This window comes from Miniopterus natalensis, chromosome 4 (assembly GCF_054644295.1).
Source record: "Miniopterus natalensis isolate mMinNat1 chromosome 4, mMinNat1.hap1, whole genome shotgun sequence".
NCBI lineage: Eukaryota > Metazoa > Chordata > Mammalia > Chiroptera > Miniopteridae > Miniopterus > Miniopterus natalensis.
The window spans coordinates 44,116,641-44,132,251 of NC_142084.1; the positions used below are offsets into that span (position 1 = coordinate 44,116,641).

A 15,611-nucleotide genomic window follows, 5' to 3' on the forward strand; every position below is an offset into this window, starting at 1 on the left:
TCACAAGTGACAGACAAGAATTCCCAACCAGGCTGGGCTCTGCCCTCACCTTTTTTCATGGAGGTGCATACAGCGGACCGTGGAAGTATGCCCATATAAGGTGTGTATACATTCTCCAGTCTCTGCATTCCACACTTTGAGCGTCCGATCTGTAGATCCACTGATAATGATGTTGTCTCTCATCTGCGATGACCACACTCCACCTGTGTGTCCCACTAATGTCCTCAGACACTGGAAAAACACTCAAGATGATTACTTTTGGGCAGAAAAAATGATTTAAATAACATTTCAGTAGCTCATTAAAATTTGGAGTAAAGTCATAGTTACTCAATTTGATTATCTGGCATATCAGAAAGTAATTTCTCACATCACTGTAATGTGACCCCATAGCTATTCATTGTTTAGCTTATTCAATAGCATCACATGTTATATACATGCACACAGCTGAAGAACTAAAATTTATCATTAAAGTATGAAAGCTCCAGTCTGGCCTCTCTGATGAAATACTACTAAAATTGCAACTTGGTTTCGCCCATGGGAGTGGATTCAATGAAAGAAGGCCGACAGCGCTGGGTGTGGCTACATACCACATTTCATCTCAATCTGCCACAAGGCAGTAGTTAGGAGCCAGGTAAGGTACTTCTAGACAAGTAAAGACAGACATTACAGCCCTGAAGTCAATCCAAAACTAACATTAAACTATGGAAAGATAAAGCTGCTTTTAAAAATTCTAACATCTAACTTGGAATATTTAGAAGATTCTTGCCCAAGAATCAACATTTTATAAGACAGATTTTTGCCCTCATGCTTTCTTCCATTTTTTTTTAGGTGGTTAATTGATGAAAATATCCTCCATTGGACCATTAAGGTATAATACTATATGCAGTGAAACCGATTGCTTGGCCGCTTTTTGCTTCAAACTCCTATTTAAATACCTAGTCTCTCTAACTTCCACCTCACAGAGTTTGAGATAAGTCTAAATTGACATGATTTATTTAACTTCTAAACTGTAAGTAGGTTATCAACAAAGCACTTTACAAGGAAAAACAAATATCCTTCACTCATATTTTTGAAAAAGATTAAAAAGGAATAAAATATAATTTAGATGGTTAAAAAAGTGGGGAAAATTAAGACAAGAAAAAGATAAAGCACATCTGTAAAATCTTAATAGGTACATCACATAGACAGACAAACTATTTAAATAAGGAAGAAACTACCGATATTCCTATCATGAGAAACATCATCTTCATGCCAAGGAAGAAGCTAAATTAGAAGCTCTGCTATTTGCTATCAAAATAAGCTAGAGTCAAAAATGAATCCTTGTTTTCCTTTCACTGGCCGATCCTTGCAAAGACATACACAAAATGATGACCTCATGAAGTGCACAAAGAAATAAACTTACTTTGCCTGTGACTGCTGACCAGACTTTTAAAGTGTTGTCATCAGAACCACTAACTATTCGGTTACCACAAAACTGTAAGCATGTAATCACATGATCATCGTGTCCTTTCAGCACCTACGAGGTAGATATAAGGATTAGAAATGTGACTGAATTATGTTTTTTAAAATACTGGTGAAAAGAAAAATGAAACCATAAATAGGAACAGCAACCTGTAGTCTATTTCTAGAATTAAAATTTATATGAAATATGAAGCATCATCATTCCTGGCTGATGAATCAAGTATTAAACATTTTACTGTTTCCATATTCTATTATTTATACTTGAGAAATTAACTGTTATAATTTTACCGAGTCAAGACCTCATAAAGACGGTTCAAGCACAGATGCATTTTAAAGTCATCTATTTTATCTGTTCAAACCAAGGAATATGCATCTAAGTTTTACAATTTGACACACGAAAACAAAAGCACCTATTAACTAGAAAGACAAGAGCAACATAATTATCAGCTTTTTAACTTAAAACAAAAAAAATCTGCCATAATATATACACAGGAATAGAACTGTGTCTCCCCAAATTGCCTTTTTCCAATTATAAACATATATTTAAAAATTTCAAGCATTTTTGATATTTTTTATATACTTGAAATGTTATAAGACAAAAAGTCACAATAGTTAAATTTATAAAATAAAACACACAAAGGCCACCAAAACAAAACACAGGCACTCCTCAAAAATCATATTTGGACTATGTGGTCAGAGAGGGAGCAAATTCTTAGGCAGAATATATATGACACAAAATTCAACAGGATATTCAGAAAAAATTTCATTTACGTAAGATAGAGATACATGCCAACCAACTTGTCTTTGATTTAAGACAATGAGTTGTCAGACTAGAGAAATTCACAATAGAAGGATAATGTCAGTTATTTAAAAATATATTGTTTTCTTTCTACTGGAGATAGGTGTCAAGTTATACTGGTTGCCAAGAAGTGGAAAAACACACCAGATACTAACACTAGTTAATAGATTCTGCTACACTGCACGAGTTCAGTTACCTTAGGAGACTTGAGTTCTCCTCGCCTCCAGTTAGTATCAATTCTATGCTGTCTGATGTACGCACTTTTCCATGGACTGTGTATAAAACCTGGTTTTATTACTTTTCTTCTCTTGATGTGCAATGGTTCATCAATACCTAGTTTCAAAGAATTAAAAGAGTATAACTGTCTTCACCAATAATAAATATTACACATTTTATAATGTATCTCATTTTCTCCTATGCTGAAAACTACCAAAATGCAGAACACTGATTTCTAACAATTACTACAAAACAAAATAATGTAAAGTTTAAATTTTATATGAAGTTATTTTATATTAACCATTTCATTTTCTTTCTCAAAATGATTCTATGAAATATTGGGGAGGATGTGCAGAAACTGGAACCTTTATGCAATGCTTGTAGGAATATAAAATGCAGCTGTTATGGAAAACAGTATGGTGGTTCCTCAAAAACACTAAACACAGAATGACCATATGATCCAGCAATTCCCCTTCTCGATATAGACCCTAAAGGAGGGAAAACAGGGCCTTAAACAGATATTTGTACACCCATGTTCATAACAGCATTATTCAAAACAGGCAAAAAGGAGAAGCAACCCTAGTGTCCACTGATGGATAAATGGTAAAGAAAATGTGTATGTGCATAAGATGGAATATCATTCAGCCTTAAAAAAACCTAACATGCTACCGCGTGGATGGACTTGAAGACATTATGCTAAGTGAAAGAAGCCAGTCACAAAAAGACAAATACCACATGGTTCCACTTATACAAGGTACGTAGAGCGGTCAGATTCAGAGACAGAAAGTAGAATGGTGGCTGCCAGGGGCTGCAGGGAGACGGAGTTAGCGCTACGTGGGAATGGCGTTTCAGCTGGGAGGCCAAGCACTGGAGACGGGTGGTGGGGGTGGCTGCACAATAACGTGAATGTACTTAATGTCATGAACTGTGCACCTGAACATGGTGACAGTTTTATGTAAATGTTACCATTATTTTTTAAAAGTCATTAAAGTAATGATACTGAGAAGGTAAGGCAGGGATGGTTAACCCCACTTTATGTATATAGACACCTGAGAAGAGAAGGTATCACTGCTGAGTCCAAGCCACAGACAGGGCAGAGGCAGGACTGGAAACCAGGAGCCCTGGGTCTCACGGCCAAGCTTTCCTAACCTCAGTGCTCCCCACCCCACTATAACCTCCACCGAGGGGAGGGTAACCTATGGAGGATCTGTCTCATGTTCTAAGATCCTTTCTCAAAAATGTTGCTTGTCAGAAGCAAATAATATTTTTACATATTTTTTCAAAAATATTCTTTTTCTAGATGACTGCTGGAAAATAAAGTTCTTTCTTTAATTAATATGGAGGATACCTACTCTTCTACTAAGAAAGGGAATTCTTTTTTTTTTTACAGGTTTCAAGAACATAAGCTCTGTGACAGGAGGAAAATGGGAGTTTATTACTATGTCCCCAGCATTTAAGAATCCCCAGTTCTTAAGAGATGTCCAAAAAATATTTGTGGAGGAATGAATAAAATACGGAATATTTGAATATTTAATTGCTAATGTAACTTTGGATTTCCTTTAAGTCATCCTCATCTTGACTTTTTCATTGTTTACTAATTCTACTGGGAAGAAAATCAGATATCCTTGCTATTAGTTACAGTGTTCATTAAAGGCATCAGCTGCAAGATTTGGCTCATTTGAACGTGTGGAATAACCTGTAGACTTTGTGTGAAGTAGGTGAATGCTAATGAACACTCGTTCTTGATTCTCTGATAGGCTGCCTAAAGTTCTCTTTTCCTTTTATCCACCACTTTATTCTACTTGCACATAAAACTTATTTTTATTTTTTTCTATTTGTTTTCAGAATCACTTTGCTTTTTCAAAGTATGAACATTTTCTCTACGTAAGCCTTACCTTCTTCTTTGCATTTCTCTCTCCAGAGAAGGTTGTCTTCAGCCAAAATTCTCCAGTAGCGACATGTCTGAGCCGCTTGTAGCAGGTCTTTGGGTTCCAGGAATGAAAGCACATAAAGTGCCAGCTATGAAAAGAAAAAGCACAGTATACCCATATTTTAACATATATAAAAATAATAAGTTAATTATTCTCTATGGGACAAAGCACTTATAAATAAATGTAATATAATTCTACATTCTAATTCCTAAAATTATGAAAGGCAGTACTTTCTAATATTCAAGCTTAAAAGATATATACCAGATTTAAAAAACCCACTCAGTTTGCTTTTATGAACTTCACTCCACTCACCTCTTCAAGGAATACTTATTAAACCGCCCAGCCTCTGCTCCTACCTCTGCTGAGTCTCAACTCAAGAATTCTACCTACTTACCTACCTACCTACCTACCTATTTTACTTTATCAGTTGTTTAAATTTTGTCTTTTTTCTCTTCTTAGTACAAAGTAAATTTATCCAAGACAGGACTTAAGGTAAATAAGACTTATTTATATTCTGTGTAGTATGGTTTGAGATAAATTCTGATAGATATGGTTAATAGTTCTTTACCAAATCAAAGTGTTTATTACCACAATGATGAACTTTTCAAACATTTATACCCTTTACAGTAAATGACAAAAGGGGACAATTACTAAACCTCTCCATAGACATATAAGAGTAATTGGATGCTAATTACATTGCTTAAGGGGATTTTCTTGATGGGCCAGGTAGTTATATATTGGAGCCAGCTCTTTGGTATAGCATTGATTTAAAAATTTTGTTTCCAATACTTGCAAACCATCAATTTCTTTTCCATTATGTAAAGGCAATTCAAAATAATTTAAATTATGATAGGACAAAAATTATCTAAACAGATCAAATAAAAAAAATAAACAGAGCAAGAAAATTTAGTTTTCATATAAATTAAATTACAAAGATTAAAACAAACTATCATTTAAAAGGCCAAGGGCCATATAAGGGAGTAAAAGTACAATTTGAATTAATTTTTAATGCTAAGATAAAAATTACATGATATAAGTTAAACTTTCCCAATGACTTTGTATATATGGAGTTCATCATTAATCACAAATTTATTGAGTACATTCTATATAGAGAGTACTTTAACTAGTCAGTACTCACTTTAATACTACTGTTGACAAATGGCAGTAGAAAACTCTGTGGAATAATTACTTTTGGTCTGTCGGGAAAGATTTTCAGTACCATATATAGAAACTGACTCATCTAAAATAATAAGGCATAACTATATACAACAATGTATGTATTTGTAGTTTTTAAACAGATATTTCATAAGCCACTTAATTTTGAAATTATCAATCAATCAAAGCCTAGGCAACCTTGCTTAGAGTCAATATAACAGTAATATGATACCACTATATTATTAATCTTCCATGTGAAATTGATATTTAACACAGAAATTATTAGGAACAAAATTGTATTTGTGTAAGAGATGCTATTTTATGCCCAAGATTTTTAGAATGGCCATATGAAAAAGTCTAGTCTTTGCTTTAGTTGAAGTAGAAATCAGGTAATTTATAGAAATATTCAATTTTAAAGGCTAGGAAACAAATCCAGAGCAGCTCAGATTTCAAAGGTATAGTCCAGCGATTTTCAATGGATGTGCCATGGCAGGCACCTGGTGTGCTGCAAAAATTTTTAAATCATGCAATACCTGACTATTTAGTCAGAGGCACTGACTTCTTTTCCCTTAGACTGTCAAATTTAAAAAAATGACAACACCTAACACAATAACAGCCTTCCAGTGTGAATGAATCAAAATTATGATCTTTTTTTTTGTCAGATCAGCAAAAAACATATTTTTTTGATGTGCTGCAGAATTTTAGTAATTAGTTTATGTGTGCCATGACATGAAAAAGGTTGAAAATCGCTGGTATATCCCAAAGTCAACAGGTAGAAGTTCATTTGTTACTAGTGAGATTAAGAGATCATCTAGTCCCATGTCTGAATATAGTACAGAGAAATATAAAGAAACACTCAGATACTAAGGAAAGTTGCAGTGCTAACTCCGTAGATAATGGGCACACTTTCCTTGAAAATAGCAAAGAACTTAACCATGAACTTCAATGTATTAAACGTTTGTCTATTTATACCTAGCCAGTTCCATGAAAACATCTAGGCATTATAGAAAATGCACACAGCAAAATGGGAAAATACACATTAAAAAATCAGAACCAGGAAAATATAAGTCAGAAAAGAAGGTTTAAATCAGGGAAAGAGTAGAACACAAATATGCTGGCAACAATATTTTACATGGTTTTTAAGTTAAATTGCCAAGCAAAAAGAGAACAGCAATTCCTTACACAATTCTTAGGTATTATGGGGAAGTGAACCAGTTCCTCAAAGTAAGCAAGGGCTTGTTATGTGGGGTTCCTTACAGGGGACAGAGAAAGGGCACTGTACCAAACTATACCCCTGTAACACCACAGTAGGGAGTTACACGGTTATTGTAGCCAAGTCAAATGGTCTAACTAATACAGCTTTCTCTTCATGTCTTAAAAGTAAAATCTAGATTAGTAATTCTTCCTAAGTAACACTTCCACCAGACAGATGTTCTTAAATTGAAAATCTATTTCAGATAATTACCTTTTTGCCCCAACTTTTAATTTCAGTGAGTTGCTATTTTTTTGTTTTTCTCTATAACCTATATAAAAGATCACCATATTATACTTAAAAGTAGCTAATATTTTTCCAGAATTGCTATACTTCAGTGGGTTCAATTACTGAAAGAATAAAGAATATAAGATCCTATGTTAAGAATATAGGTTTTGTTCTAAATCATCTGCTCTACACTATGCTTTTCTTGGTATTTACTTACACAATAAGGGCAATGCTGTTCATCACAAGCCTCCCAAGCGAGACTAGTGAGATTTTAGGCAAGGTTTTTGAGATTAATAAATAAATGTTGGTAAAGAGCTTTGAGATCTATTGAAAGGAATTATAAGAAAATTATTATATGTCCATTTCCTGACATGAAGAAAATATTTTAAATAATTATAGTACTTAGTCTCTGATAAAATAATATTCATTTCCTTAAGGACTAAGATCTGTGCCATTGTTTCTCCATGTATAAAATAAAGCATTTTTCAAAACAGGAAAATTTTTTTCTAGTAGTTGGAAAAAAAGGAGGTGTGGGGGGGGTAACAGAGATGATATTCTAAGCCAGGGCTCACTCATTCTCCAACCTAGCCTCACTTCTTTTTCCTCAGGCAATCTTGAAAAGAACACTTAATCCAAAAAATTTTTCATTTGGGCTTAATTCTCAGTCTCTTAAAAATACTTCTATATTCTTCTTACTTAAAATCACATTTTTGTGTGTTAAAAAGTAAAATACAAAAAAAGGTAAAACAAAACAAAAAACTCACCATTCTCAGAGATAAGGGGCAAACAGGACTAAGAGAAAGTCTCTTTTAACAAAAATACTACCTTCTAAAATAAGAAGGCTATCAAGGAAAACTATGACACATATCAGAGGTGAATAAATTTACTTTCAGTCAAATACTTTAAAAAAAAGTATTTCCTATTATTAATATCCTTCTAGAGGCAAAAAGAGCTTATATCACTTTCATAAGCCAAATCTATTCAAAGGATTCAGTTTTAGAATGAGCCAGCAAGAATAGAAGTTTTTTTCTGGGACAGTATCATTTTTAAAAAAATCACTCCAAAGAAGAAACATTTCAGGAATGAGGTAGTTTTTCTACTTTGCTTTTTCCTTAAATTATGATTAGTTTCATACACTAAATACAATGAAATTATCTTGTTCATATCTAATGTGAAATTATTATTGGGACTATCTTAAATGCCTTGAGGATATTTAGACTGGTTATCTGAAAAAAACTGATTCCTTTTCTCTTCAAATTTGAAGTTTCAGGATCATTTGCAAAGGTATATTGGTCTTCTTAGCTGACACATACATACTTTTTGAAAATATGGTGACATTGATTATTTAATGTTATACTATTTCTGTTTGCTGACAAAAATGAAACTATGTAGCCTATAACAATAAAAAACTGTAACTAAATTATGCCTCATTTATACAGTCAAGAATGCCCATATGATCATAATCAATCTACGATTAAAAAATAGTGTCAGCTGACGTAAAGATACAAAAACAAATGGGCACAAAAACTTCCAACAGAAATGCTGTAAGAATGCAACTGGTATAGGAAATCTGTAATTGTGTGTGTGTGTGTGTGTGTGTGAGAGAGTGATGGGGGTGAAAAGTAGGATGATTAGTAGAAAAAGACACGTGAAATTCCATATATTTCAAAATTACACAATGTAAGTAACAGAGAACTATAATTCAATAGAATCATAAAATTATCACTTTCAAAGGAATTTAGGATTAACAAACAACAAAAGAAAAAAACTGTTGTTTTAATAAAATCAAGATATTTTTTAAAATCTGCTACTATAATGAACATATCAGTGCAACTAAAGATTAGGTTTCAAATAACCTGGGGAAAGAAATCTTAGTAAAGAAACAATCTAACAAAACTCAACAGCTTACTCCCATATACGACTTATTCCAGTGGTAGAAAGAAGTCACTCAGTCCATAAGCACACTTTAATATGAAAATTACATTATTAATTCATGGCAGGTTATCATTTATAGCCCTCTTTAGCACTAATTAAAAGTGTTAAACTGGCAATACTGAATACCACAGGATGACAATGTTTAGAAGTGGTAGCTGTTGAGTTGTGTTCTCAAATAGCACAAAATGAAGAATATAATTGATCATCCTTACCTCTTTAGGGAGCAACGAAATGAAGTCTCGTTGAAACTGGGGTTCTATCACTTGCATCATATGTTTTACTTGGGTTGGTTCACAACTATCAATAAGTTCATCTAAAGCAAGCAATTTCTCTGGTCCACTCCAGCTCTATTAAACAGGAATTCAAAAATTTTATTATTTTCATAGATGTCTCAAATTAAAGAAAAATCCTTATCTACATACAACATCAAAAGGAACTGCTTATAGTGACATTTTCTCCAGAAGGCAAAGAAGTAATAATCATTTAGTCTCATCAAATTTACTAGACACCTTAATTTTATAAAAAGCTTTAAAAAAATATCATGGTTTTGATGGGAAAATATTTTTGCATTACATTATTATAATTGTTATATATTCATCTACCACAAAGATACTGGTTTAGAAACCAAAATTTTGTTCAGAAACATCAATTTGGGTTACTGAGTAAACAGGGAGTTTTGATAGATGATTTTTCTTTCTCTGCATCTTTCAAGTGGGTGCCATAAAACTTGATGGTTTGAATGAAGCACTCATCTGAGGACACTGGCAGCATCATATAGAGAAAAATTAATAACTGCAAATACTGCACATCTGACAAGCGCCTTCCACAAACAAAAGGACATTGCTGAGTGAGAATAATTTCAGATAAAAAACAGCAAACAGTAGAAAATAGTAGCTAACTTAGTAGTAAAATCAGAATATGAACAAAGACTAAAGGAGGGTAAGAAGTAAAAGTACTGCATTCTGGAAAAACAAAAACACATAATTATACTTCAAAAATATGAACTCCTTTAAGCTATACTAGGGAATTCTTTAAAAAAAATTTTTTTTTCTAGTAAGGAACTTGCACAGAAAAGCCATGATTCATAAAAGGAAAAACTAAAAAGCATGTGAATAATTTAAAATGTTAAGAATTTCCCCTCACAACAATCATGTAAAACGCCTGAACAACCCTGGAATTCTTAAGTGAAGAACACCCTTGATGGGGAGGCTCTAAGTGCTTTCATGAGTTATTACATCCATTTGGGAATGGGTGAAGGGGAATGAGATGAGGTTTGGAGCCAGAAATATCTGGACTTTGACTCCATTTCTTGCTTAAAATAGGAATCTGCATTTTGTAATATGTGAAATAGAAAATAATTGAAAACTGAGATGTACTGAAGACACAGGAAGTCTTATTTAGAACACATTTTATTTTTAAAAGTATTTAAAACTTCAATAAACTACAATAAACTTCATCTCTTTTTCCTATCATAAGGTGCAGATTATGGTAATACTATCAAACATTTCAGCAGTGCTTCCAGAGTACCTGTTACAAACATCTCATTTAACCATTATAAAAACCTGGGAACTGCCCCCATTTTATCACGGAATATGAGAAAACACAGGCTCTATCGAATAAGGTGTGTCCTTTCCTTTTAATTCTATACACATACCCCCAAACCACTATCCTAGAGCACTCACCTTGTAGCATTTTTGGTTAAGGTAAGAATTCATACATAAAATTAAAAATACTCACATGCATATATGTGCACACACATGACCAATTAAAAGTAGTTAATTTGAAGTTTGATTATTTTGTTCAGTTTCCCTCACACAGATTCAAATCCTGATTCAAAACTAACTCCTTTGATCAAACTTACACTGACCAATCTCCACTCATCTCTGATCAACTGGTATTAATACTATAAACTCTGATTTATTGGTTTACATTCCTCACTAGATTTGAGGTGGCTTTTTATAATATATTGTTCCTCTCTGTCTACATTATAAAGATTCATGGACACTAGTATAAGGAAATACCCATTTTGGGTAAAGGATAACTATGTTGACTTCATTAAAATGCAGCTTTAATTAAATCATTTGAAAATAGAATAATTTTAATATAAAATTCTTAATCTTTACATATATTAACACCTGCTTTAAAAATATGTTTGGTAGTGTTTATGGTTAATTTTTGATATAAAAATAAAGATATCCTATGTAATCCTCTACAGTAAAGAGACAGTGATATTATTTCACTGTATTACTGCTTTATATACTATTTAACTACATTTATAGCTATATGAATATTTCTAATTTAAAGTAGTATACTATATATGCTTAATGTTTTCTTTTTTCAGTTAATGTATTACTACTCATTTTTAAAAAGAAAGGAATAGAAAAGCACTATCAACCACAGTACACAACTGCTAAAAGACAGAAAAATACATTTTATCAAGGATTTTAGGAGATGGAGTATAGAATGAAAAAAGCCAAAATAGAGCATAAATAATTCATATCTCAGGTAAATGTTAGGAACTGTGTCAGAAATTTCTATGTATTTAAGGCAGAGTCCATGACAAAAATTAGGCGTGTATAGCAAAATGTTTCTAAGACTTTAAATGATGTTTTTATTTTGTGTTAAATAATATTTAACAAGTCAAATAAAATCTAAATTATATCTCATTTAAAAATTATACATACATTTATCAGGTGTTACTTTGTGACATTTTACTGAAAAATATACCAGATAAGGATTAGTAATGTAAGCTATAAACTACATAGTAAAGAGACTGTTTCCACGGACCATACATATTCAACAGTCTAATTGCTTAAATTCACATATCTTAGATGGTTCCAGTAAAGGTCTGGATCACAGAGGCAGATCTCCTCTATCCAGCCTAGATTTTCTTCCCTGAACTCCAGACCTGTACATAAAATTGTTTACTCAACATGTATTCTCGGATATGTAATAGAAACCTAACATGTCCATGGTCTTTCTCTTAAATGTGCACATCCACAATCTTCCCTATTTCAGAACTCTGTTAGTTGCTCTGGTGCCATCTCTTCCCTTGCTCCCTCACTCTCACTGGCGCATGTTTCTGATCCATCAATGAAATCTATGGCTTGAATTTCCAATTATACCACAATCTGACTATTACTGCACTGGTCTAAGCTATTACTTGTCATCTGGATTATTCCTACAACCTCTTACCCGCCTCCCAGCTTCCCACCTCCACCTTTGCCCTCCTTGTTCTATTGTCTACAAAGCAGACAGAGCGATACTGCTAAAACTCACTCTTCTGCTTAAAACCCTCCAGACCCACTTCACTCGAAGTAAAAACCGGAGTCTTTAGGTTATCCTACCAGGTTGCAATTTCCTATTCCTCTGCCTCATTCACTCATTACCTTTAGTCACAGACACTCCTTCTGTGCCTCAAATGTACCAAGCATGCTCTGCTTCAGAGCTTTTCCCCATGTTGTTCCCTAGAACATTATTTCCCTAGATACCCACATGGCTTGCTTCCATAGGTTCTTCTCTGGGCAACCTCTTTGAAACTGCAAACCAGTTCCAAGCCTCCAACCCCATGGCCCTCCTGACTAGAATGTAAATTCTGCAAAAGTGTTTTCTTTTTTTGGGTGGGGGGTGGAGTCGAGGGGGTCTTTTTCGTTAACTATTTTAGCCCAGATCCAAAGTAGGGCCTAGCACCAACAGGTGCTCAATAAGTATTTGTTGAATCAATGAATGAATTCCCAGAGTCAGGAAATACTGTGCCAATACTCTCTCAACACTCTCTGGAGTATTTCTATCCTTTATATTTGATGGTATCACTAGAACTTGCTTGCTTACTCTAGTTCCAAGACTGGATGCAAATCTTGTACATATACATGGTTAAGGCAAGGGAGTATGTATTAACTTAAAAACTTTCCAGTTAATAACTATACTAAAACAAAATAACAACCCACACCAACCTTTAATGAGGAATAGTGGAAAGAGCAATGAACTGGGCATCAGGAAACCCAACTTTTGGAGGAGATACTGCCCCTAATTAGGTTACAATTTAACCTCTGCAGCCTTAGTTTCTTTATCTGCAAAAGTGTTGGATAAGTCTGATAATAATTATTTTATTTTTGTTCTGAAAAGTAGTTATCCTGAAAAAGAAAAAAATATCTTCCTTTGGTCTTTCATGATAAAGTCATATGGGAACATATTAGAGGGGACAGGAAAAACATTCCCAAATTGAGAAAGAATCATGAGAAACAAAATTTAATTTATGAACTAAACTGCAAATGCCAACTTGAAAATTCCCCATGAAAGTGATATTTTATTGCAGGGAATTAGAGAATACAGGTACTAGAGAATCCAGGTAGTGCAGAAGCAGCACTGAACTGTAATCAGGGGCCTGGGTTTCACCAGTAAACTCACCGTGGAACTACTTGTAAGTCCCATAATTAGTCTGAGTAGCAGAGACCCCGCCTATATAATGAGGGGCTTGGTCCAGACCAGTGGTTCCCAAATGCTGGTTGAAAAATGCAAGAATCATAGAGTCCTACAACCCACCATCAAAGAGTCTGATTCAGTGGTCAAGGTGAGGCTGAGGACATTTTGTTTTAAATAAACAACTCATCCAGGATTGATACAGATGATTCACACACCAGCAGTGAAACGGACTAATAACACCTGGGTGATCCTTAGTATCCCAGTCAGATATGTATTTTATGACTTTGGACAGTCCTAGGGAACTCACTTCTCTAGTACCTCCAGCAAATGGTACCCAGTCTAACAGTTCCAGGGGTGGAGTACTTACTATCACCCATTCTACTGTGGGTCAGTTCTAATTGTTAACTCCAATCTACATTACATCAAAGTCTGACTCAAAGAATATGATCCTGGTTTTGTTTTCTGAAAAAAAACAAAAAAACAAAAAACGAGAATCGGCCTGATCATATTTTTATAGTAAAGTCTTCAAAATGTTAGACACAGTGTTTTTCCTTAGTCTCCTCTGGCTTTCTTCAGCTCCTCTTCACACAATAAGGTTTCTTGACCAAACTATTTCAAATACAATTGCAAAGTAGTACTGAATTCATTTCCTATTTAAGATTTTGTTGACTGTCAAAAAAGATCTAAACAAAGAAGTTAGAAAACTTATGTACAAGTTTTAAGTGTTTCCATGAAACTTGATTAAACCCTTCAAAAAAGTAGTTTTTACTCCACTTTTAATTTCAAAACACAGAAGTGTTTTCTACTTTATCATTTTAAACAGCATTTTGAGTATAACAGGTATTTTCAAAGTACATTCGCAGTTTTAATGCAATGCAAATATGCTTTGATTAAAATAATGCTAGTAATGTTAAGCTAGTATTAATAGCCCTTTTTTAGACCTGAGAAAACTGAGGCTCACAAAGAGAGAAAACTAGTATTTTTACTGAGTCTCCACTGCATTTCCAAGTATAGCTTAAGCACATTTATGTGTTTTCTCCCTTTCAACAACTTTTTAGTGTTGTATCTATTTTACAGAAGATGAAAATAAAGGCAAGAGTGGTTATATAATATCAACAAAGTGACTCAGTTATTAAGAGGCAAAGCAAAAATTTGTACTAAGAGCTTTTCTTCTAAATCATATGGGTTTCTCATTATATCACGATGCCTCTGAATATAAATTTGAACATAAGAAAATGTTAATGTTATTGGTGTCTTTACCTAGTCTAAAATTTTAAAGTGAAAAATCATTTACTAAAACCCAAATGACATAAACAACAACAAAAATTTTTCTCTCTTCCCCAAAATTAACATTCTAAAGCATCAATCTGGCTGCCAAAACAAGCAGAATCAATGGCTACTGAAAATTCAAACAGTACAAAATTTCTGGGGGGTTTTGTTTTGTTTTTAATTTGTACTTCCATTTTGCAGTGGCATTTCTGTTTCAATTTCCCTTTATCCAAAATGGTGTGTCATTTGTTCTCATTCAATTTATAAATTGAGAGCAGGGCACTTTGTCAGAATAGATGGAACTGGACCAAAACAATGCTGTATCACTGCCGTAGGAGCAATAGCAGAACAGTAAGGGGACAAACTCTCCCACTTTGCTTGTTACGCAACAGAAAAGACATCATTAAATGCCCCTACAGCATATCTGTAGAAATCATGCCAGTTTAATTATCCCTCAACTATCCAACATAGGTCAACCCATGACTCCCCACCTTACTATGAAATTGTATCTCTCTGCAAGTTAGGCATTAAAGCATTGTAAGCCCTTAGGCAAGTGATTCAGTTCTAGTTACTTTGGCATCAGCCTTGAAAATAAAGGGCAGTGAACAACAAGGCCCTGGGTGTGTCAGAGACAGACAGGGTACTCAAAGGATTAAGGTACTGATCTATCTGTCTAGTTGACCTTTTGTTGCTAGTCGATTTCTTTGCTACAGAATATTTACCTGAAAGAAAGAAAAAATAGTACTATACTTCCAGGGACAATTCTACATGTTATTCCTATTAACTAAAAACAAGTTTTCTTCACTGCATCTACTTCTCATGTGGAAAGCGATCAAATGGGCCTTTAAAAGCCTAATATTCTTTAGTTTACTGAATCTCATTAAGCCTAAGAAACAAGCTTTTTAAAAAATACATTAACATTTTTGAAGTTGCGATGCATCTA

At 33.7% G+C, this 15,611-nt stretch overlaps 1 protein-coding gene across 4 annotated transcripts in view; it reads right to left on the reverse strand.

The window, feature by feature from the left end:
- The window catches only part of FBXW7 (F-box and WD repeat domain containing 7), a 154,260-nt gene that overhangs the window by 5,852 nt on the left and 132,797 nt on the right, over positions 1-15,611 (reverse strand). For all 4 annotated transcript variants that reach the window (XM_016197793.2, XM_016197789.2, XM_016197792.2 and 1 more), the window contains 5 exons: positions 9,190-9,324; positions 4,372-4,495; positions 2,457-2,593; positions 1,403-1,516; positions 50-231 (listed from right to left, as the gene is read on the reverse strand). In XM_016197793.2, coding sequence (XP_016053279.1) covers positions 50-231; positions 1,403-1,516; positions 2,457-2,593; positions 4,372-4,495; positions 9,190-9,324 — 692 coding nt within the window. The remainder of the gene's footprint in view (positions 1-49; positions 232-1,402; positions 1,517-2,456; positions 2,594-4,371; positions 4,496-9,189; positions 9,325-15,611) is intronic.